This window comes from Heptranchias perlo, chromosome 1 (genome assembly GCF_035084215.1).
Source record: "Heptranchias perlo isolate sHepPer1 chromosome 1, sHepPer1.hap1, whole genome shotgun sequence".
NCBI classification, from domain to species: domain Eukaryota; kingdom Metazoa; phylum Chordata; class Chondrichthyes; order Hexanchiformes; family Hexanchidae; genus Heptranchias; species Heptranchias perlo.
In genome coordinates, this window is record NC_090325.1 from 29,338,863 (window position 1) to 29,360,810 (window position 21,948).

Genomic DNA, 21,948 nt, shown 5'->3' on the forward strand with positions numbered 1-21,948 from the left:
AACAGATTAAGTGAATGGGCAAAACTGTGGTAAATGGATTTCAATGTAGGCAAGTGTGAGGTCATCCACCTTGGACCTAAAAAGGATAGATCAGAGTACTTTCTAAATGGTGAAAAGCTGAAAACAGTGGAGGTCCAAAGAGACTTAGGGGTTCCATGTACATAGATCATTAAAATGTCATGGACAGGTACAGAAAATAATCAAAAAGGCTAATGGAATGCTGGCCTTTATAGTTAGAACATAAGAACATAAGAAATAGGAGCAGGAGTAGGCCAATCGGCCCCTCGAGCCTGCTCCGCCATTCAATAAGATCATGGCTGATCTGATCCTAACCTCAAATATAAATTCATGTCCAATTTCCTGCCCGCTCCCCGTAACCCCTAATTCCCTTTACTTCTAGGAAACTGTCGATTTCTGTTTTAAATTTATTTAATGATGTAGCTTCCACAGCTTCCTGGGGCAGCAAATTCCACAGATCTACTACCCTCTGAGTGAAGAAGTTTCTCCTCATCTCAGTTTTGAAAGAGCAGCCCCTTATTCTAAGATTATGCCCCCTAGTTCTAGTTTCACCCATCCTTGGGAACATCCTTACCGCATCCACCCGATCAAGCCCCTTCACAATCTCATATGTTTCAATAAGATCGCCTCTCATTCTTCTGAACTCCAATGAGTAGAGTCCCAATCTACTCAACCTCTCCTCATATGTCCGCCCCCTCATCCCCGGGATTAACCGAGTGAACCTTCTTTGTACTGCCTCGAGAGCAAGTATGTCTTTTCTTAAGTATGGACACCAAAACTGTATGCAGTATTCCAGGTGCGGTCTCACCAATACCTTATATAACTGCAGCAATACCTCCCTGTTTTTATATTCTATCCCCCTAACAATAAAAGCCAACATTCCGTTGGCCTTCTTGATCACCTGCTGCACCTGCATACTAACTTTTTGATTTTCTTGCATTAGGACCCCCAGATCCCTTTGTACTGCAGTACTTTCCAGTTTCTCGCCATTAAGATAATAACTTGCTCTCTGATTTTTCCTGCCAAAGTGCATAACTTCACATTTTCCAATATTGTATTGCATCTGCCAAATCTCCGCCCACTCACCCAGCCTGTCTATATCCCACTGTAGGTTTTTTATGTTCTCCTCTCTCTCTACTTTCCCTCCCATCTTTGTATCATCTGCAAACTTTGATATGTTACACTCGGTCCCCTCCTCCAAATTGTTAATATAGATTGTAAAGAGTTGGGGACCCAGCACCGACCCCTGCGGAACACCACTGGCTACTGGTTGCCAGCCCGAGAATGAACCATTTATCCCAACTCTCTGCTTCCTGTTAGATAACCAATCCTCCACCCATGCCAGAATATTAACCCCAATCCAGTGATTCTTTATCTTGAGCAATAATCTTTTATGTGGCACCTTGTCGAATGCCTTCTGGAAGTCTAAATACACTACGTCCACTGGTTCCCCTTTATCCACCCTGTACGTTATGTCCTCAAAGAACTCAAGCAAATTTGTCAGACATGACTTCCCCTTCGTAAAGCCATGCTGACTTTGTCCTATTAAATTATGTTTATCCAAATGTTCCGCTACTGTCTCCTTAATAATAGACTCCAAAATTTTACCCATCACAGATGTTAGGCTAACTGGTCTATAATTTCCAGCCTTCTGCCTACTACCCTTTTTAAATAAGGGTGTTACATTAGCAGTTTTCCAATCTGCCGGGACCTTTGCTGAGTCCAGAGAATTTTGGAAAATTATTACCAAAGCATCCACAATCCCTACTGCCACTTCCCTCAAGACCCTAGGATGTAAGCCATCAGGTCCAGGGGATTTATCCGCCTTGAGTCCCATTAATTTTATGAGTACCAATTCCTTAGTGATTTTAATCGTATTTAGCTCCTCCCCCCTCTAGAGCCCCCTGTTTGTCCAGTGTTGGGATATTCTTAGTGTCCTCTACCGTAAAGACTGAAACAAAATATTTGTTCAGCATTTTTGCCATCTCCATGTTTCCCACCATTAATTTCCCAGTCTCATCTTCTAAGGGACCTACGCTTGAGGACTAGAATACAAGACGGTAGAAGTTATGCTACAGCTATACAAAGCCCTGGTTACATCATACCTGGAGTGCTGTATTCAGTTCTGGGCACTGCACCTTAGGAAGGATATACTGGCCTTGGAATGAGTGCAGTGTAGATTTACTAGAATGATACCTGGACTCCAATGGTTAAATTATGAGGAGAGATTACACAAACTAGGGTTATATTCCCTGGAAGTTAGAAGATTAAGGGGTGATTTGATCGAAGTTTTCAAGATATTAAGGAGAACTGATAGGGTAGATAGAGAGAAACTATTTCCGCTGGTTGGGAAGTCTAGGACTCGGGGACATAGCCTAAAAATTAGAGCCAGGACTTTCAGGAGTGAATTTAGGAAACACTTCCACACGCAAAGGGTGATAGAAGTTTGGAATGCTGTTCCACAAACAGCAGTTGATGCTAGCTCAATTGTTAATTTTAAATCCGAGATTGATAAATTTTTGTTAACCAAAGGTATTAAGGAATGTGGGGCTAAGGTCGGTGTATGGAGTTCGGTCACATGATCTCATTGAATGGCGGAACAGGCTCAAGGGGCTAAATAGCCTACACCTGTTCCTAAGTCTTGCCCTGCTGGAACATCGCTGCTGGAAGGAATATCCCGGCCCACATCTGTAATTCACTGCTGTAAATAGAACGTGCATTGGACAATTTTGTTTAATGCCTATATGAGGGCATTTCTTCTCTGTCCAGATGAATCTTGTGCCCCCGAGGGCAGGTTGCACTGTCTGCTTGTGTACCATCAACGCCTGCTCTCAGTCAGATCTGCCAAGTCTGATTCATTAGCAGCAGGGCTGTTAACCTCGGGCAAATGTTTAAAGTGACCGCAAACAGTGAGACAGATTGCAAACCCATTTAAACAAACTCAGCTGTATACCATACATAAAATGCCACACTGATGCCAACTGCACCAACTCAGCACAGATTGGGGATTGAAGTGGACCTTCTGGTCAGCACCTCACCATTTAACCAGCAGAGATATGGGCAAGAGCTATATGATGGCAGTTAGAAACTCAACAGAATGAAATTAAACTGGCAATGAGCCGTGACACACTGTATTAACATAATTTTATTGTAACTAAAATGCCTTTAAGGATGTGAATATGTGATGCGTGTGTAAATCAAACATACGTGTGCGTTCCGAAAGGTCCAAAAAGTCATTATTGGCGCAGGGGAGTTCACGGATGATCTGCCCGTCATCCTCACTCTTGGCGAGCCAGCGGTCACAGGGGAATCGGAATGTTTCTTCCATGGTTTCATCCTTTACTTCAATAAACTCTAAGTGCCAGCCAGCTGCAGGTCCTGTAGGAGGGAAAATACCTTTCATTATTAATAGATCAAACTGGGTTAGCTGAACAGCGTTTTTCTCACCCTGCCATTCTTCATCTTCTGATGCTCTTACTGCAAGTATCTGGTAAAGCCCATGTCTCACCACATGTAAAACCTGAATTTAACAAGATGTGATTTTGGCAAAGAATGAGGAAGACCCTCAGTGTATAAGGCTGAGAAATGGAGAACCTTTGTTCAGTCCCCAGGTTCCTTCCTGAGGTTAAGGAAGCTCTGATGGGGAATTGGACCCATTGAGCAAAGCATCATATTCTTCCTCTTTTCTTTTATTCTTTTCTCCCCTGTTCTTTCTTCCTTTATTGGGTAAATTGGGCAAGATAGAAGGCTATAAATTGGAATTATATATTGGAACACTGGTCCCTTTTTTATTATGCTAATATTATGCATATTGGGCTGGTATCTACATTTGCTGCTTAATCAGAAAAAATATTAGCCAGACAATAAAATCTGGTATAGGCTCCAGTGATGCAAAGGCAAATGTGTCTGATGTGAAACATGGTTTGAGACAGGTATGTAGCCACTATTCACCCATGTGTGGTGAGTTCTTAACCTCTGTTGTGGACTCAAAGGAAGACGATGAGAGGGAACGAGGGAAATGCAGAGGATGAGTCATCCCAGAGTTCTTCATGGCCATAAGAACACTGGCAGTAGTAGAGATTTGGGGCAGAGTGGGGGAGGGGGGAGTTCTCCTCTTCAGCAGGAGTTCCATCAGGGTAGGACTTCAATCTACCCCTCTGTATCTGCCCATTTTCCTGGGTCAGGGCTTATTAAGTATGTACCGTCAAGAGGGAGCCCGTCAACGCAAAGGAGGAAACTCAGGTGGTGCAGCAGCACCAGAAGATCCGACGAGGGACGTTAAAGTACCCCAATGATCTGAAAGCAAGACTCACTGAAGGCCTGGGTGGAAACTGGGGCCTTCAACAGGTTAAGTCATTAGGGACCAAATGGAGGGAGTGGAGACTCCTCAGTGCAGCTAGCACTGCTTCCCAGGGACCACTGCCACCTTCCTCATGGCAGTCCCCTGAAGCGGTGGTAACATGGGTGGGAAAATGGAAAATCCACTGGGACTTGTACCCTGTCCCCTTCAACAATTGCATGCGGCAGGCCGAGAGGGAGCAGGCCACGGTGGTCTTGTTGAGGGCAGGAAAGGGAAATCCCGGTTGGGGGAGTGAGGCCCTCCATTTTCTCGCCATTTGCACTGCAATCCCATCTCATTTTGAGCATTTTCTCAAAGGAAAATCCTTCCCTTGCGCTTCCCGGATTTTCATTGCTCCACCATTGGCGGCCGTGCCTTTAGCTGCCTAGGCCCTAAGCTCTGGAATTCTCTCCCTAAACCTCTGCCTCTCTAACTCTCCTCCTTTAAGGCGCTCCTTAAAACCTACCTCTTTGACCAAGCTTTTGGTCACCTGTCCTAATATTTGTTTATGTGGATCGGTGTCAAATTTTGTTTGGTAACGCTCCTGTGAAGCACCTTGGGACGTTTTACTACCTTAAGCACGCTATATAAGTGCAAGTTGTTGTTGTTGTTGTTGTTGCTGCTGCTGCTTTTGCATGCAATTCACTTTTCCTAATTTGTTTCATTCTCTCTTTTTTAATAATTTATTCTTTTTTTTCCTTGCTAGTTTATCTCTGACAATTGTTTTTCCTTCTGCTCTCCTGAAGCTGCTTCCTGCTAGGGCTCAGCTCCATGGTGCTCTTTGGTACCTTGGCCGAGTGGCCAAGCTTTGAGCTTTGATAGTGAATGTCAGCAGACTATTTGACCACGTGGGAACCACAACTGTGTCCAGTCTTCACATGACATCCACACACATATAGCAAGGGTCATTGGATAGTAGTCAGAAGCAGAAACTCTGGCTGACTTTTCCTTTCCTACCTGTTTCCCCCTTCCAATCTCGCTCAGACTTTCCAATGTGAGTCACGTTCAATCCCCCTTCAATCTGACTGACTCTCTTTCCCCTTCAATGTTATTCGCTCATTGTTCCTTCCTCCTAATAACTCAGTTTTTATTTCCTCTTTAACTTGACTGATTATTCCCATTTCAGGGTGATTCTGCCTTTGTATTTTCCTCTCTTCTTGTGTTGAAGCTCCCTGACTCTATTTGCTGTCTTCCGTGTTGATGCATCTGAGATCAGAGATCCAACTTGAATGGGCAAAAATTCAAATGTATTTGGGGTTTCCCAGAGTTGCCAAGAGCTGTACTGCTCTGATGCCAGTGGGTAAAAACAATGGTTCTGTTATTAAAAGATCGATAAACTCTCTAAACAAAGTCATGTTCAGAGAGGCCCAATGGCTCCAGCACCCTGCGATACAGAGTGGTACGATGGGATGTGGGTGCCCAGCTCCAACCAAGATCAAACCCTGAATCTTCACTTTGCCAAAGCCGAGGGAAGGGCAACTGAATGAACTCAAGTGCCTCCTCACATGGACAACAATAATAACAGAGGGAGGTATGTTACTCTGGGGCCACACTTGCCACCTGTTAGTTGCTGGCCCAAGGCTGGCATCAGTAGAGTCCTGGAAACCCAATGACCTCCCAGCCTGCCAAGTGGGGAATGGTCAATGACAAATAAGAACATAAGAAAAGTCAAGGATGAGTAAAGGCTATTCAACCCATTGAAGCTCATTGCTCTGGTAGCCTAGCTCTCCCATTATAGCATCCATTGCATTTTGAAGGCCCCTAAGGTTCTTGCCTCTAAAACGCTGCCAGGCAAATTACCAGCCTTTGTGTAAAGAAGTTTTTTTCTAATATCTGAAATAAATTGATTGTTTACTGACTTAAAATTTATTGGGGTAAATTTCCAAGGAGTTCTGCCACCACTTGGCCTTGTGCGCAGTGGGAAATTTATCAGAAAATCACATCATTTTCCATCCATGAGTCAAGGTAAATGCACCGTGATTCTCTGATAAGTTGTCCACTGCATGTGAGGCCCCTTTGGCAGTGCAGATTCTCAGAACGTCTTGCCCACAGTCTGTTCCTACTTTCCTGATCTAAAGGGCAGAGAGGAAGCCAATATAGTGAAGAAATAAAGGAGGGAAATCGCTAAGATGTAACTTTAAGGACAGATTTTTGGTTGAGTCCACAGTGTTGCACTTACTTACCCTTGTTGTCATGCCACACTCGGACCTTGGACAGGTGTCCCAGGCTCAGCATGTCCATGAACTTGAAAATGTCCATGCATTTCCGCTCAAACTTGTTGGAATTGTTAGACTGCTTCAGCGCCAGCGTGCCAGTGTCACCATGCTCTCCGAAGATGATGAGGGATACATTGGCATCAGTTCCAGCCCCTGTGTTCAACAGATAGTAGCTTAGTGTAAATACAGCCTACGCCTGCTCATTGAGTGCACACAGCATGGCTCCTTGCTGCAGGATGAATACTGGGTGGTCTTACCCGACTAAGATATGACCTTATGAAGAAGTGTTTCTCAATCCTTTTTTGTTAGTTTACAAACACTGCGTTTTGATGTATTTAATGTTGTTACATCATATGTTTGGAAACCAACACAAATAGAAAGGAAAACACCTTTGCATAAGGTCTATGCAGCACATAGGAACACTAGTGCCATAATTCCACTTGTCTGCGATATCATTGTGTAAAGAAAAACTGCAGTGCTCTTCAGAACCCTCCCTCTCGCTTAATAAGAAGGAGGTTTGACAAAAAACTTTCCATGAAAAGAGTTGCCCAGCAAAGCATCTTGCTAAATGTAAGATCTGTGCAAGGTGCAGCACCATGGAGCTGAGGGGATGCAGGTTTAAGTTGCCAATCCACTAAATTGCTTAAGTCAGCTACGTTGCGTGGAAAGTGCTGGGCATCGGGAGCAGAGGGTCGGGGGAGGCGATTTGCATTGGGCACCGGCTGTTTTACATTTGATTAAATGGGCATTCGGACCCTGAAAATCAGGTTGTGATGTTGCCCGCACGTTCCGTGCCAGAAGATTGTCCGACGCCTTTTGGGTCAGGACTCCTCTTAGGCATCCAGCATGCCCGCCTGAAATGGGCATGTGCCTATTTAATACGTGCAAATGAGTTTTCTGCGCTTGTTTAAGGACCTGAATGCCATTTTCAACAGCTCTCGCATCCTATTCATCAGTACTACAATAGACACACAATTCAACGGTGGGAACAATTAGGATGACGCCATTTCCAGCGTTATTTCAAGGGATCATCAGCTTCTCTCAGGTAAATCAATGGTTTCTTCACTTTGACCACTAGTGTGCTGCTTTTGCCTTTTTTGACTGTGTTGGCTGTTGGAGCTGGCATTAAATATTCCAAAATGTTATCTGGCTGAATCTACACTGGAATTTTGCTTCTGCAGACTTCAGGTTGGCAGTGTAGGTTTGGTGATTGGGATGACATTGCAACTGGAAGGGGAGGAGGAGGAGGAGCAGCAGAAGCAGGCAAGAGTCCAGAGACCTGTAGCTGCAGAGAGAAGAGGCAGAAGGATAGAAACTTGCAGGCGGACATACCCTACCAGAGTGTACAGGCCAAGATCTTCATACTTGCAGTTCAGGGAGAGCAGTACGTGAGGAAAGCTCCATACTTTATCAAATTCAATTTTAGCTTGCCATGGTGGAATTTGAACTCATAACCTCTGGGTTGCTGGTTTATATGTAGCACAACGGATATCTGGGAGCAAGCTGCAGGTTGGAATTTTATTGAGGGGTTCATGTGGTTTATATTTTTAAAAAATTTGTTCTTGGGATGTGGGCGTCGCTGGCAAGGCCAGCATTTATTGCCCATCCATAATTGCCCTTGAGAAGGTGGTGGTCTGCCGCCTTCTTGAACCGCTGCAGTCCGTGTGGTGAAGGTTCTCCCACAGTGCTGTTAGGAAGGGAGTTCCAGGATTTTGACCCAGCGATGATGAAGGAACGGCGATATATTTCCAAGTTGGGATGGTGTGTGACTTGGAGGGGAACGTGCAGGTGGTGTTGTTCCCACGCGCCTGCTGCTCTTGTCCTTCTAGGTGGTAGAGGTCGCGGGTTTGGGAGGTGCTGTCGAAGAAGCCTTGGCGAGTTGCTGCAGTGCATCCTGTAGATGGTACACACTGCAGCCACAGTGCACCGGTGGTGAAGGGAGTGAATGTTTAGGGTGGTGGACAGAGTGCCAATCAAGCGGGCTGCTTGATTGGTCCTGAATGGTATCAAGCTTCTTGAGTGTTGTTGGAGCTGCACTCATCCAGGCAAGTGGAGAGTATTCCATCACACTCCTGACTTGTGCCTTGTAGATGGTGGAAAGGCTTTGGGGAGTCAGGAGGTGAGTCACTCGCTGCAGAATACCCAGCCTCTGACCTGCTCTTGTAGCCACAGAATTTATATGGCTGGTCCAGTTATGTTTCTGGTCAATGGTGACCCCCAGGATGTTGATGGTGGGGGATTTGGCGATGGTAATGCCGTTGAATGTCAAGGGGAGGTGGTTAGACTCTCTCTTGTTGGAGATGGTCATTGCCTGGCACTTGTCTGGTGCGAATGTTACTTGCCCCTTATCAACACAAGCCTGGATGTTGTCCAGGTCTTGCTGCATGCGGGCATGGACTTCTTCATTATCTGAGGGGTTGTGAATGGAACTGAACACTGTGCAATCATCAGCGGACATCCCCATTTCTGACCTTATGATGGAGGGAAGGTCGTTGATGAAGCAGCTGAAGATGGTTGGGCCTAGGACACTGCCCTGAGGAACTCCTGCAGCAATGTCAATCCCCATTTCTAACCTTATGATGACCTTATATATTGTATATAAGTTGGGGATTGTATATATATTGGAGATGTTTGCTGATGGTTGCACAGTGTACAGTTCCATTCGCAACCCCTCAGATAATGAAGCAGTCTGTGTCTGCATGCAGCAAGACCTGGACAACATCCAGGCTTGGGCTGATAAGTGGCAAGTAACATTCGCGCCAGATAAGTGCCAGGCAATGACCATCTCTAACAAGAGAGAGTCTAACCACCTCCCCTTGACATTCAATGGCATTACCATCGCCGAATCCCCCACCATCAGCAACCTGGGGATTATCATTGACCTGATACTTAACTGGACCAGCCACATAAATACTGTGGCTGCAAGAGCAGGTCAGAGGCTGGGTATTCTGCAGTGAGTGACTAACCTCCTGACTCCTCAAAGCCTTTCCACCATCTACAAGGCACAAGTCAGGAGTGTGATGGAATACTCTTCACTTGCCTGGATGAGTGCAGCTCCAACAACACTCAAGAAGCTCAACACCATCCAGGACAAAGCAGCTCGCTTGATTGGCACCCCGTCCCACCATGTTAAGCATTCACTCCCTCCACTACTGGTGCACTGTGGCTGCAGTGTGTACCATCTACAGGATGCACTGCAGCAACTTGCCAAGGCTTTTTCGACAGCACCTCGCAAACCTGTGACCTCTACCACCTAGAAGGACAAGAGCAGCAGGCGCGTGGGAACAACACCACCTGCACGTTCCCCTCCAAGTCACACACCATCCCAACTTGGAAATATATCGCCGTTCCTTCATCATCGCTGGGTCAATATCCTGGAACACCCTTCCTAACAGCACTGTGGGAGAACCTTCGCCACACAGACTGCAGCGGTTCAAGAAGGCAGCTCACCACCACCTTCTCAAGGGCAATTATGGATGGGCAATAAATGCTGGCCTTGCCAGCGACGCCCACATCCCATGAATGAATTAAAAAAACCAGATATCCATGAGTGAGTTACAGGCTGGGATCTAATGGCTAGTTACAATTTGCTTTTCCCTATTACAAGATTGAGGTGCTATTGGGCGAGATTACGTTACCACAAAATGTTTTGTTCTGGTGTAGTGATTACTGAAACCTGTCAAACTGTGTTGTTACCAACCTGAAACATCACTGGTTTTTACACTGATGATGTAGGTTGTTTTCTCCACCATCTCTTCACCGTCAATCACTGCCGCCAGCTCACAGATAGTTGACCTTTTGGTGCCCCGCGTTTTTGAGAGCCAGTCGTTGTAGGTAAATGTGGTCATTTCCTCTGTAGACTGGTTCAGCATGATAACCTAAAAGAATTAAAAGATTCAGAGCAGCCGGGGCTGAAAAAAAAACCAGGGCACCCTTTCCTTCCAAGTTCCTTGAATACATTATCACCACTCAAGTACACACCCGCTTCTCACCACTCCCCATTCCAGTCTCTACAATCCAATTTCCACTCTTCTACCGCACTAAGAAAAGTCAGCAATGGACATGCCATTGTAAGCTTGGCTCATTCAGCCTTTCTGGAATATTCTGCTGCCTTGTACGCTGCAAACTATTCCAATCTCCTCAATGGTCACTCTCCTGTTCTTTTCTGCTGCATTGTTCTCTTGTGATTCCATTCACACCTGTCTCAACGCAGCCACCGCATCTCCTCAAACGTGCCCAAGTAGTCACTTCCAATATGGTGCAGGACTCCACACTTGGCCCCTTCAAGTTCATCATTTAATTGCCACCCATTAGCACACACGGTGTTAGCTTACACATGGTTGCAGACTCCACCCAACTCTACCTCTCCACTGACATGGTTGTTGTTATACTTTTGATTCCTTACACAACAGTAAATCTGGGATGAGTAAAAATTTCTTTCAACTCAATGACAGCAAAACCAAATCCACCCTTTTTGCCTCCAACCTGCATCCCATTGTCTTTAGTCCAACTCCATAAACCTCACGGGCCACCAACATCTGGTTTTTATCCCACATTGCGTCCGTCCCAAAACTACATCCTTCCACTTCCAGGACATTGCTCGCTAACACCACTAACTTTCCTCAGCACTGCTGAAACCCTAATCCTTACCATCATCACTTTTAGGACTAATTTGTCTTTGCAAGTCTCTCTACCGCCAACTAATACAAATTTTAGTTAGTCCAGCACTCCACAGGCCGTGTCCTCTTCATCCATCATTCTTGCCCTTGCCAAGCTCCACTAGGGCGTTGGGTTGAAGATCAGCCATGATCTGATTGAATGGTGGAGCAGGCTCGAGGGGCCGTATGGCCTACTCCTGCTCCTACTTCTTATGTTCTTAAGTCATTGTCAAGATTCTTGTTTTCAAATCTCTCTATGGCCTTGTCCCTTCTTATCTATTCGATCTTCTCCAACCATAAATCCTGCTTGCAACTTCTTCCCTTCTAGCTTCGGATTATCGATACTCTCCACTCCCTCTGCTCCAACATTGGAGGGAGTCATTGAATCAATTTTCTCCCTAAATAATTTTGGTTTGCTAGCTCTTCAACTGCCTTTGAAAACTTTTTGAAAACCTGGCAGACAGGATTGGACTTGGCATTGATGCCCTTTTTGTTTGGTTGTCCTGCCAACAGTCACTGCCTAGACTCACGCATGGAGAATGGCCACCTTTGCAATGTGCTGGGCCCAGCACTGTATCGTAGCATATCATCAGGAGAGAGGGAGAGAAATTATTTTTTGAAAGAAGAATATTTGTGTTATTGTAAAATTGCAATGCTGCCATCTTTAATGTAATAAATAAACATTTTGGTCTAACAGCGTGCTTCTTGTTTAATGTATATTTTTGTACTTACAGATAAAAACATAGACCCATAAAAGATTTAAAGGCTAAAACAATCCCCAATGTATTTGGTCTCCCTCCTTTCCAATCGCTTCCCCTCTTCAAACTAAATTTCTTCCCTTTGGTTGAGTAGCACTATATAAATTTAAGTTATTGTTGTGTTGTCGCCTCAGCTGAGATCACCTAATTCAACATAGATCACACTTTAGGAAGGATGTCAAGGTCTTAGAGAGGGTGCAGAAGAGATTTGGATGAGGGACTTCAGTTATGTGGAGAGACTGGAGAAGCTGGGGTATTCTCCTTGGAGCAGAGAAGGTTAAGAGGAGATTTGATGGAGGTGTTCAAAATCATGAACAGATTTGATAGAGTAAATAAGGAGAAATTGTTTCCAGTGGCAGAAGGGTCGGTAACCAGAGGACACAGATTTAAGGTGATCAGCAAAAGAGCCAGAGGCGACATGAGGAAACATTTTTTTAATGTAGTGAGTCGTTCAGATCTGGAATGCACTGCCTGAAAGGGTGGTAGAAAAAGATTCAATAGTAACTTTCAAAAGGGAATTGGATAAGTACTTGAAGGGAAAAAATTTACAGGGCTATGAGGAAAGAGCAGGGGAATGGGACTAATTGGATAGCTCTTTCAAAGAGCAGGCACAGGCACGATGGACCGAATGACTTCCTTCTTTGCTGTACCTATTATAATACTATGATACAAGGAATCCAAGCAGTGGGCCTCTGGTCTGGACCGTAGTGGGCGGCCTGCCCAGCAGTGGGAAGCTGGGCCTCATTTACAGCTCTCCAGCCAGCTATCTGCCCAAAACAGGTAGAAAGAGGAAGCTGCTGGGTGTGTGCCGGGTGGGTGGGAGGGTTAATATTTCCTCTAAAGCCTTGGTTCAACAGTTCACCTGAAAGATGGCTCCCAAAACAGTACAGCACTCCCTCACTACTGCACTGAAGTGTCAGCCTAGATTATAAGCTCAAGTCTAATTTTCTTCACTCGTCTCTATATGAATCAAGTTCTTCCTTTCTTTGAAAGCGTTAGCCACTTGTGGTGCAGTTCACTAGGTTCTGATTGTCCTCCAGTATCTTGCCCAAGTGGCCATTGTTCATCTGTGAGGCTGGACAGTGACTGTTGGCAGGCACTGCACGCCCATCATAGCTAGCCTGATCCTTTCCCCATTCGATGTGCATTTCCAAAGGTTGCTGGACAGTGATCAGGAACGGAAACCCAGCTGAGATTCCCCTGCCTAATCGAGTGTGCTGTAATTGTAGCACTCTAACTGCTGCCATGGCTGAGACCTGATCAAAGAGGACCAAACCTGGACATTTCTGGAATGAAGCCTTAAAATGTTTTTGAAAAGTCCCATGAAACCTCTCCCAAAAATACGCTTGTTCAAATCCATTCAGTCCACCCTGCTCATAGCACTGAGACTACCCTGGTCAAAGATTGTGATTGTGACTATGGTGCAACTCAAGACATGATCCCAGTTTCCTGCCCCACTGCCTTCCATTCATTACTGGACCAAAGTTGTGACCTCAGCATCACCTTATCCAGGAACCAGTCGGGACGGTTTCCTTTGGCGTCAGTGCGAATCCTTATTTTCCTGAGCGGAGCGATATCCGCAATCACCATGTTGAAGGTGTCTTCTTGACCTCTCTCAAATCTGGAAAGTGAATGCATCACGGAATAATACTAAAAATAATAATGATGATAACAAGAAATAATAATCACATTGACATGAACATGGAAGTTGGCTAGAAAGTAGTCTTTGATTTGGATGTGGAAGGAGGTTGTCTACTGAAATTTGGGGCTGATTGTTCCTCCTCAAAATCGGGCAGGATAGTGGAGGAACTGACAGGCAAATGAAGCCATGAGGCCTACAGACGGCTCCCCATTCTGACCTTAGCTTTTCTCTCCCCTCCCCAGCTGGGACTTTTTTTCTATTCGTTCATGGGATGTGGGAGTCACGGCAAGGCCAGCATTTATTGCCCATCCCTAGTTGCCCTCGAGAAGGTGGTGGTGAGCCGCCTTCTTGAACCGCTGCTGTCCGTGTGGTGAAGGTTCTTCCACAGTGCTGTTAGGAAGGGAGTTCCAGGATTTTGACCCAGCGACAATGAAGGAACGGCGATATATTTCCAAGTCGGGATGGTGTGTGACTTGGAGGGGAACGTGCAGGTGGTGTTGTTCCCATGTGCCTGCTGCCCTTGTTCTTCTAGGTGGTAGAGGTTGTGGGTTTGGGGGGTGCTGTCGACTGTCGCTGGTAGCCCCTTCCCCTCTTATCATATGTACATTCTGGTCGGGGGGAGGGGTGAGGTAGGGCCAAGCCCAGCCTCCTGTCCCATTTCCCTGCCGCTCCCTGAAGCCGCTTGGTGAAAGGTGTGGTAGGCTGGGGTAGCGGTGCATTTGCTACCAACATGCGGCAATAGAGGGAGAGGGCCTAGTAGAGGCCGCCTCTCCCTCCTATTTGGCCTCCACTCACTTACTTGTGTCTTCCCCAGGCTCTGCTGAGGTCCACCAGGCTGTAGATCCTGCAACCGGGTATCTATCAACCTAATCGATCTGAAAATAAGGTGGCAAGTTTTGAATGCCCCCTCCCGCCTTATACGTATGCCTGTGATAGGCCAGTGCCTACTTTAGCTGCAGGCTTAGCTCTGCCCATGTTGGGAAGCTCCAGTAATTCTCCCCTTTTTTCTGACCTTTGAGCTGAGGAAATGGACATTCTTGGGGCCAAACATCAGGAAAATCAGCTCCAAGGTTTCTCTCCCAAATAAAATCACTCTAATCCTGAATCTAACCCTAAACCTAAATCTACAGCTAACTCTAAATTTAATGCTAACCCCAAATCTAACCTTAATTTAAATCTAAATATGACCCCCAACCCTAATTCTAAACTCTAACTCTCAATCAATTGGCTCAGTGGCAGGAAGAAAAGGGTAATGGTCGACGGATGTTTTTTTTGACTGGAAGGCTGTTTCCAGTGGAGTCCTGCAAGGCTCAGTACTAGGTCCCTTGCTTTTTGTGGTATACATTAATGATTTAGACTTAAATGTAGGGGGCATGATTAAGAAGTTTGCAAATGATACAAAAATTGGTTGTGTGGTTGATAGTGAGGAGGAAAGCTGTAGACTGCAGGAAGAAATCAGTGGACTGGTCAGGTGGGCAGAAAAGTGGCAAATGGAATTCAATGCGGAGAAGTGTGAGGTAATGTATTTGGGGAGGGCAAACAAGGCAAGGGAATACACAATAAGTGGGAGGATACTGAGAGGTGTAGAGGAACATAAGAACATAAGAACATAAGAAATTGGAGCAGGAGTAGGCCAATCGGCCCCTCGAGCCTGCTCCGCCATTCAATAAGATCATGGCTGATCTGATCCCAACCACAAATCTAAAGAACACAAGAAGTCGGAGCAGGACCCGGCCACATAGCCCCTGGGCCCTCTCCGCCACCCACAGGGCATTGACCGATCCGAACTCAGCTTCATGTCCAATTTCCTGCCCGCTCCCCATAACCCCTAATTCCCTTTACTTCTAGGAAACTGTCTATTTCTGTTTTAAATTTATCTAATGATGTAGCTTCCACAGCTTCCTGGGGCAGCAAATTCCACAGACCGACCACCCTCTGAGTGAAGAAGTTTCTCCTCATCTCAGTTTTGAAAGAGCAGCCCCTTATTCTAAGATTATGCCCCCTAGTTCTAGTTTCACCCATCTTTGGGAACATCCTTACTGCATCCACCCGATCAAGACCCTTCACAATCTTATATGTTTCAATAAGATCGCCTCTCATTCTTCTGAACTCCAATGAGTAGAGTCCCAATCTACTCAACCTCTCCTCATATGTCCGCCCCCTCATCCCCGGGATTAACCGAGTGAACCTTCTTTGTACTGCCTCGAGAGCAAGTATGTCTTTTCTTAAGTATGGAGACCAAAACTGTATGCAGTATTCCAGGTGCGGTCTCACCAATACCTTATATAACTGCAGCAATACCTCCTTGTTTTTATATTCTATCCCCCTAGCAATAAAAGCCAACATTCCGTTGGCTTTCTTGATCACCTGCTGCACCTGCATACCAACTTTTTGATTTTCTTGCACTAGGACCCCCAGATCCCTTTGTACTGCAGTACTTTCCAGTCTCTCGCCATTAAGAAAATAACTTGCTCTCTGATTTTTCCTGCCAAAGTGCATAACCTCACATTTTCCAATATTATATTGCATCTGCCAAATCTCCGCCCACTCACCCAGCCTGTCTATATCCCCTTGCAGGTTTTTTATGTCCTCCTCACTCTCTACTTTCCCTCCCATCTTTGTATCATCTGCAAATTTTGATATGTTGCACTCGGTCCCCTCCTCCAAATCGTTAATATAGATTGTAAAGAGTTGGAGAGGGATCTTGGAGTGCATGTCCACAGATCCCTGAAGGTAGCAGGACAGGTAGATAACGCGGTTAAGAAGGCATACGGGATACTTTCCTTTATTAGCCGAGGCAAAGAATATAAGAGCAGGGAGGTTAAGCTAGAACTGTATAAAACATTAGTTCGGCCACAGCTTGAGTACTGTGTACAGTTGTGGACACCACTTTCTTTCCAGAGGGTGGTAGGGGTCTGGGACTCACTGCCTGAAAGGGTGGTAGAGGCAGACACCCTCATCACATTTAAAAAGTACCTGGATATGCACGTGATGTGCCGTAACCTACAAGGCTACCGACCAAGTGCTGGAAAGTGGGATTTGGCTGGGTAGCTCTTTTTTGACTGACACAGACACGATGGGTCGAATGGCCTCCTTCTGTGCTGTAAATTTTTCTATGTTTCTAATCATGTCTTTATTGCCGTGATTGGCAGATGGATGACACTGAACTTGAAGGTAAAATCTGGTACAAAGAAGTACATCTGCTCAAATGCAACTGTGCATTGTGATGCTGAAACGACACATAGGGATATTAGAGCAGACAGTTCTACTCATGCAGGTACATGACTTCTTCCCCTTAATTTTGGTATTGCCGATTGTGTCAGCACCATGTGTCAAAAAAATGTACGCAATTACTTTTGTGTACAACTGCCAACGCCCACGGAAGCAAGGGTCACAGGTGCAGAACAGGTCAAATGGAGACCCCCACAACACAACTGATACAGAATTTTGGACTTTTATTTTAAGAACATAAGAACATAAGAAATAGGAGCAGGAGTAGACCATCCGGCCCCTCGAGCCTGCTCCGCCATTCAACAAGATCATGGCAGATCTTCTACCTCAACACCATTTTCCTGCACCATCCCCATATCCCTTGATGCCTTTAATATCTAGAAATCTATCGATCTCTGTTTTGAATCTACTCAATGACTGAGCCTCCACAGGACTCTGGGGTAGAGAATTCCAAAGATTCACCAACCTCTGAGTGAAGAAATTTCTCCTCATCTCAGTCCTAAACGGCCTAGCCCTTACTCTGAAACTGTGACCCCTGGTTCTAGACTCCCAGTCAGGGGAAACATCCTCCCTACATGTACCCTGTTGAGCCCTGTAAGAATTTTGTATGTTTCAATGAGATCACCTCTCATTCTTCTAAACTCTAGAGAGTACAGGCCTAGTCTACTCAATCTTTCCTCATACGACAATCCCGCCATCCCAGGAATCAGTCTGGTGAACCTTTGTTGCGCTCCCTCTATGGCAAGTAGGTAAGGAGACCAAAATTGTACACAATACTCCAGGTGCGGTCTCACCAAGGCCCTATATAATTGCAGTACGACATCTTTATTCCTGTGCTCAAATCCTCTTGTAATAAAGGCCAACATACCATTTGCCTTCCTAATTGCTTGCTGCACCTGCATGTTAGCTTTCAGTAACTCATGTACAAGGACACCCAGGTCCCTTTGAACATCAACATTTCCCAATCTCTCACCATTTAAAAAATACTCTGCATTTCTGTTTTTCCTACCAAAGTGGATAACTTCACATTTTTCCACATTATATTCCATCTGCCATGTTCTTGCCCACTCACTTAGCCTGTCTACATCCCCGTGAAGCCTCTTTGCATCCTCCTCACAACTCACATTCCCACCTAGTTTTGTGTCATCAGCAAACTTGGAAATATTACATTTGGTCCCCTCATCCAAATCATTGATATAGATTGTGAATAGCTGGGGCCCAAGCACCGATCCCTGCCGTACCCCACTAGTTACAGTTTGACAACCTGAAAAAGACCCGTTTATTTCTACTCTCTGTTTCCTGTCTGTTAACCAATTCTCAATCCATGCCAGTATATTACCCCCAATTCCATGTGCTCTAACTTTGTTCACCAACCTCCTGTGTGGGACCTTATCGAAAGCCTTCTGAAAATCCAAATACACCACATCCACTGGTTCCCCCTTATCTATTCTACTAGTCACATCCTCAAAAAACTCCAAAAGGTTTGTCAAACATGATTTCCCTTTCATAAATCCATGTTGAATCTGCCAAATCCTATTATTATTTTCTAAGTGTCCTGTTATCACATCCTTTATAATAGATTCTAGCATTTTCCCTACTACTGATGTCAGGCTAACAGGTCTGTAGTTCCCTGTTTTCTCTCTCCCTCCTTTCTTAAATAGTGGGGTAACATTTGCTACCCGACAATCTGCTGGAACCGTTCCAGAATCTATAGAATTTTGAAAGATGACAACCAATGCATTCACTATCTCTATAGCCACCTCTTTCAAAATCCTGGGATGTAGATCATCAGATCCTTGGGATTTATCGACTTTCAGTGCCATTAATTTCTCTAGTACTATTTTTTTACTAATACTAATTTCCTTCAGCTCCTCATTCTCGACAGACCCTTGGTTCACTAGTATTTTTGGGAGGTTTTTTGTTTCTTCTTCCGTGAAGACAGACACAAAGTATTTGTTTAATTTCTCTGCCATTTCCTTATTCCCCATTATAAATTCTCCCGTCTGTCTGTAAGGGACCCACATTTGCCTTCGCCAGTCTTTTCCTTTTTACATACCTATAGGAGCTTTTACAGTCCGTTTTTATGTTTCTCGCTAGTTTACTCTCATTTTATTTTCCCTTTCATTATCAATTTCTTGGTCCTCCTTTGCTGAATTCTAAAATGCTCCCAATCCTCAGGCTTACTGCTTTTTCTGGTAACTTTATATGCCTCTTTCTTTGATTTAATACTATCTTTAATTTCTCATTAGCCACGGTCGGGCCACTTTTCCTGTTGGTTTTTTTGTGCCTTAAAGGAATATATATTTGTTGCAAATTATGTATTAATTCTTTAAATGCTAGCCATTGCCTGTCTACCATCGTACCTTTTAATGTAGTTCCCCAATCAACCACAGCCAACTTGGGCCTCATACCTTCGTTGTATCCTTTGTTTAGATTTAAGACATTAGTAAATTGGATGGTGTTGCTACTTAAAGTGTGAATCACGTGGGACAGTGGGCTGCTGTTTCATAGTTTCATTATATTGTACATTTGCTCAATGCTTTAAAACTGAAATTTCCCACCCATTAAAGCCCAAAAATTACAAAAAAAGGTGCCAAATGGCTGGCAAAAGAGAGATTTATTAATTTTTCATTGAGAAACATAAATGAAAAGTAAAGGCCCTTAGGACACTACCAGTGTTGAAAAGCCAAGGCAATCGCCACTACCTGGTGATTACTGCCCGTTGCCAAGGCAATCACCACTGCCAGTGCCTTGGCAACGGGCAGTAATCACCAGGCATTGTTCTGTGATCTTAAAATGCGAAGGATTCGAAAATGTCATTTCCACACCGCCTGAGGAAGGGGGAAGCCCCCGAAAGCTTGTGGGATTAAAAATAAAATTGTTGGACTATAACTTGGTGTTGTAAAATTGTTTACAAGTGTTGAAAAGAGAAGAGATGAGATGAATCAAGTACTACTGCTTAGATGATGCCAAACTTGGACATTAAAGATTGCAGGAGGAAGGGAAGACAGACGGAGATGTAATCGTGAACTTTTGAAATTACACTGGAGCTAGAACCCACCTGTCTCCATTTTTATCGAGTAGCGTCTCCTCTGTGCTCCCATTAGCTCCAAAGACAGACATATAGATGTTGGCATCAGTCCCACCATTCGGGGTGTCACCGGTAACCATGGTTATTTCATAAGGGACCTGTTGAAGAACCATATTGACTGTCAACTCTAGACAAATTCCAGATGTAACCAGACAATTCCACTTCACCATTACCAATCCAGTTCCTGTTTATTTCCCTTCCACATGATCTATTTCTATTTCACCATTTCTATTCTGATTCCATACCCACTTCCCATTCCTATTCTTATCCATTATCTACAATTTCACCACTGATCCACCACTCCACCCACTTTCCCTATGCTTCCGTTGCACAGATTCTATTTCGATGTAACTTCTATTGTTATTCCCATACTGATTTACTTCTTATTCTCATTCATTTCCAATTCCCATTCTGAACACATTTCCTAGTCAACATTCTAATCCGTCTGTTTGTATTAGCTTGCATTTTTTTTGGCTCATTCTGTAAAGCTATAAACGACCCCTACCTTCTGGCCAATCTGGACATTTTCTGCATCGAGGATGCTGAACACCTGTGCTGTCAGTCCATCCCCTCGGTCTTTGGCAAGCCAGCATTTGCACTGAAAGACGTACATGATGCCTTTGGTAGGCACTGAGACTTCTATCTCCTCTACTAGCCAGCAGCTCTCTGGAGTGGCACCATCGTGACCCAGCTGTTCAGAGGGAAACAGAGACACAATCATAGAACAATACAAAACTGCAGGTAAGAAAGGAAAGGAGAGGAAAGGACTTGCATTTATATAGCTCCTTTAAATCCCTCAGGCTTTCCCAAGCCGCTTTACAGCCAATTAAGTACTTTTGAAGAGTAGTCACTGTTGTGATGTAGGGAAACACGGCAGCCAATTTGCGCACAGCAAGCTCCCACAAACAACAATGAGATACATGACCAGATAATCGTATTGCTGATGTTAGTTGAGGGATAAATATTGGTCAGGACACCAGGAGAGCTCCCTTGCTCTTCTTTGTATAATGCCATGGGATCTTTTGTGTCCACCTAAGGGGGCAGACAGGGCCTCAGTTTAATGGCTCATCCGAAAGGCGGCACCTCCAACAATGCAGCACTTCTTCAGTACTGCACTGGAGTGTCACAGAATCATAGAAAGTTATGGCACAGAAGGAGGCCATTCGGCCCATTGTGTTTGTGCCGGCCAAAAAAGAGCTATCCAGCTTAATCCCACTTTCCAGCACTTGGTCCGTAGCTCTGTAGGTTACAGCACTTCAAGTGCATATCCAAGTACTTTTTAAATGATTTGAGGGTTTCTTCCTCTACCTCCCTTTCAGGCAGTGAGTTCCAGACCACCACCACCCTCTGGGTAAAAAAATTTCTCCTGAGTTCCCCTCTAATCTTTCTACCAATTACTTTAAATCTATGCCCCCTGGTCACTGACCCCTCTGCTAAGGGAAATAGGTCCTCCCTATCCACTCTATCTAGTCCAGTCATCATTTTATATACCTCAATTAAATCTCCCCTCAGCCTCCTTTGTTCCAAAGAAAACAACACCAGTCTATCCAATCTTTTCTCATAGCTAAAATTCTCCAGCCCTGGCAACATCCTCGTAAATCTCCTCTGTACCCCCTCTAGTGCAATAACATCATTCCTGTAATGTGGTGACCAGAACTGTATGCAGTACTCAAGCTGTGGCCTAACCAATGTTTTATACAGTTCCAGCATAACTCCCTGCTCTTATATTCTAAGCCTCGGCTAATAAAGGAAAGTATCCCGTATGCCTTTTTAACCACATTATCTACCTGTCCTGCTACCTTCAGGGATCTGTGGACATGCACTCCAAGATCCATCACTTCCTCTACACCTCTCAGTATCCTCCCATTTATTGTGTATTCCCTTGCCTTGTTTGCTCTCCCCAAATGCAGTACCTCAACACTTCTCTGGATTGAATTCCATTTGCCACTTTTCTGCCCACCTGACCAGTCCATTGATATCTTCCTGCAGTCGACA

The 21,948-nt window shown here is 44.8% G+C and overlaps 1 protein-coding gene across 1 annotated transcript in view; it reads right to left on the bottom strand.

Annotated features, from left to right (window-relative positions):
- Positions 1-21,948, bottom strand: part of LOC137320985 (lipoxygenase homology domain-containing protein 1-like) — an 87,374-nt gene that overhangs the window by 10,042 nt on the left and 55,384 nt on the right. The window contains exons 18-23 of the mRNA XM_067983057.1: positions 20,459-20,644; positions 19,924-20,051; positions 13,493-13,610; positions 10,274-10,451; positions 6,541-6,726; positions 3,226-3,396 (exon numbers count right to left, since the gene is read on the bottom strand). Of these exons, the coding sequence (XP_067839158.1) occupies positions 3,226-3,396; positions 6,541-6,726; positions 10,274-10,451; positions 13,493-13,610; positions 19,924-20,051; positions 20,459-20,644 (967 nt within the window). The remainder of the gene's footprint in view (positions 1-3,225; positions 3,397-6,540; positions 6,727-10,273; positions 10,452-13,492; positions 13,611-19,923; positions 20,052-20,458; positions 20,645-21,948) is intronic.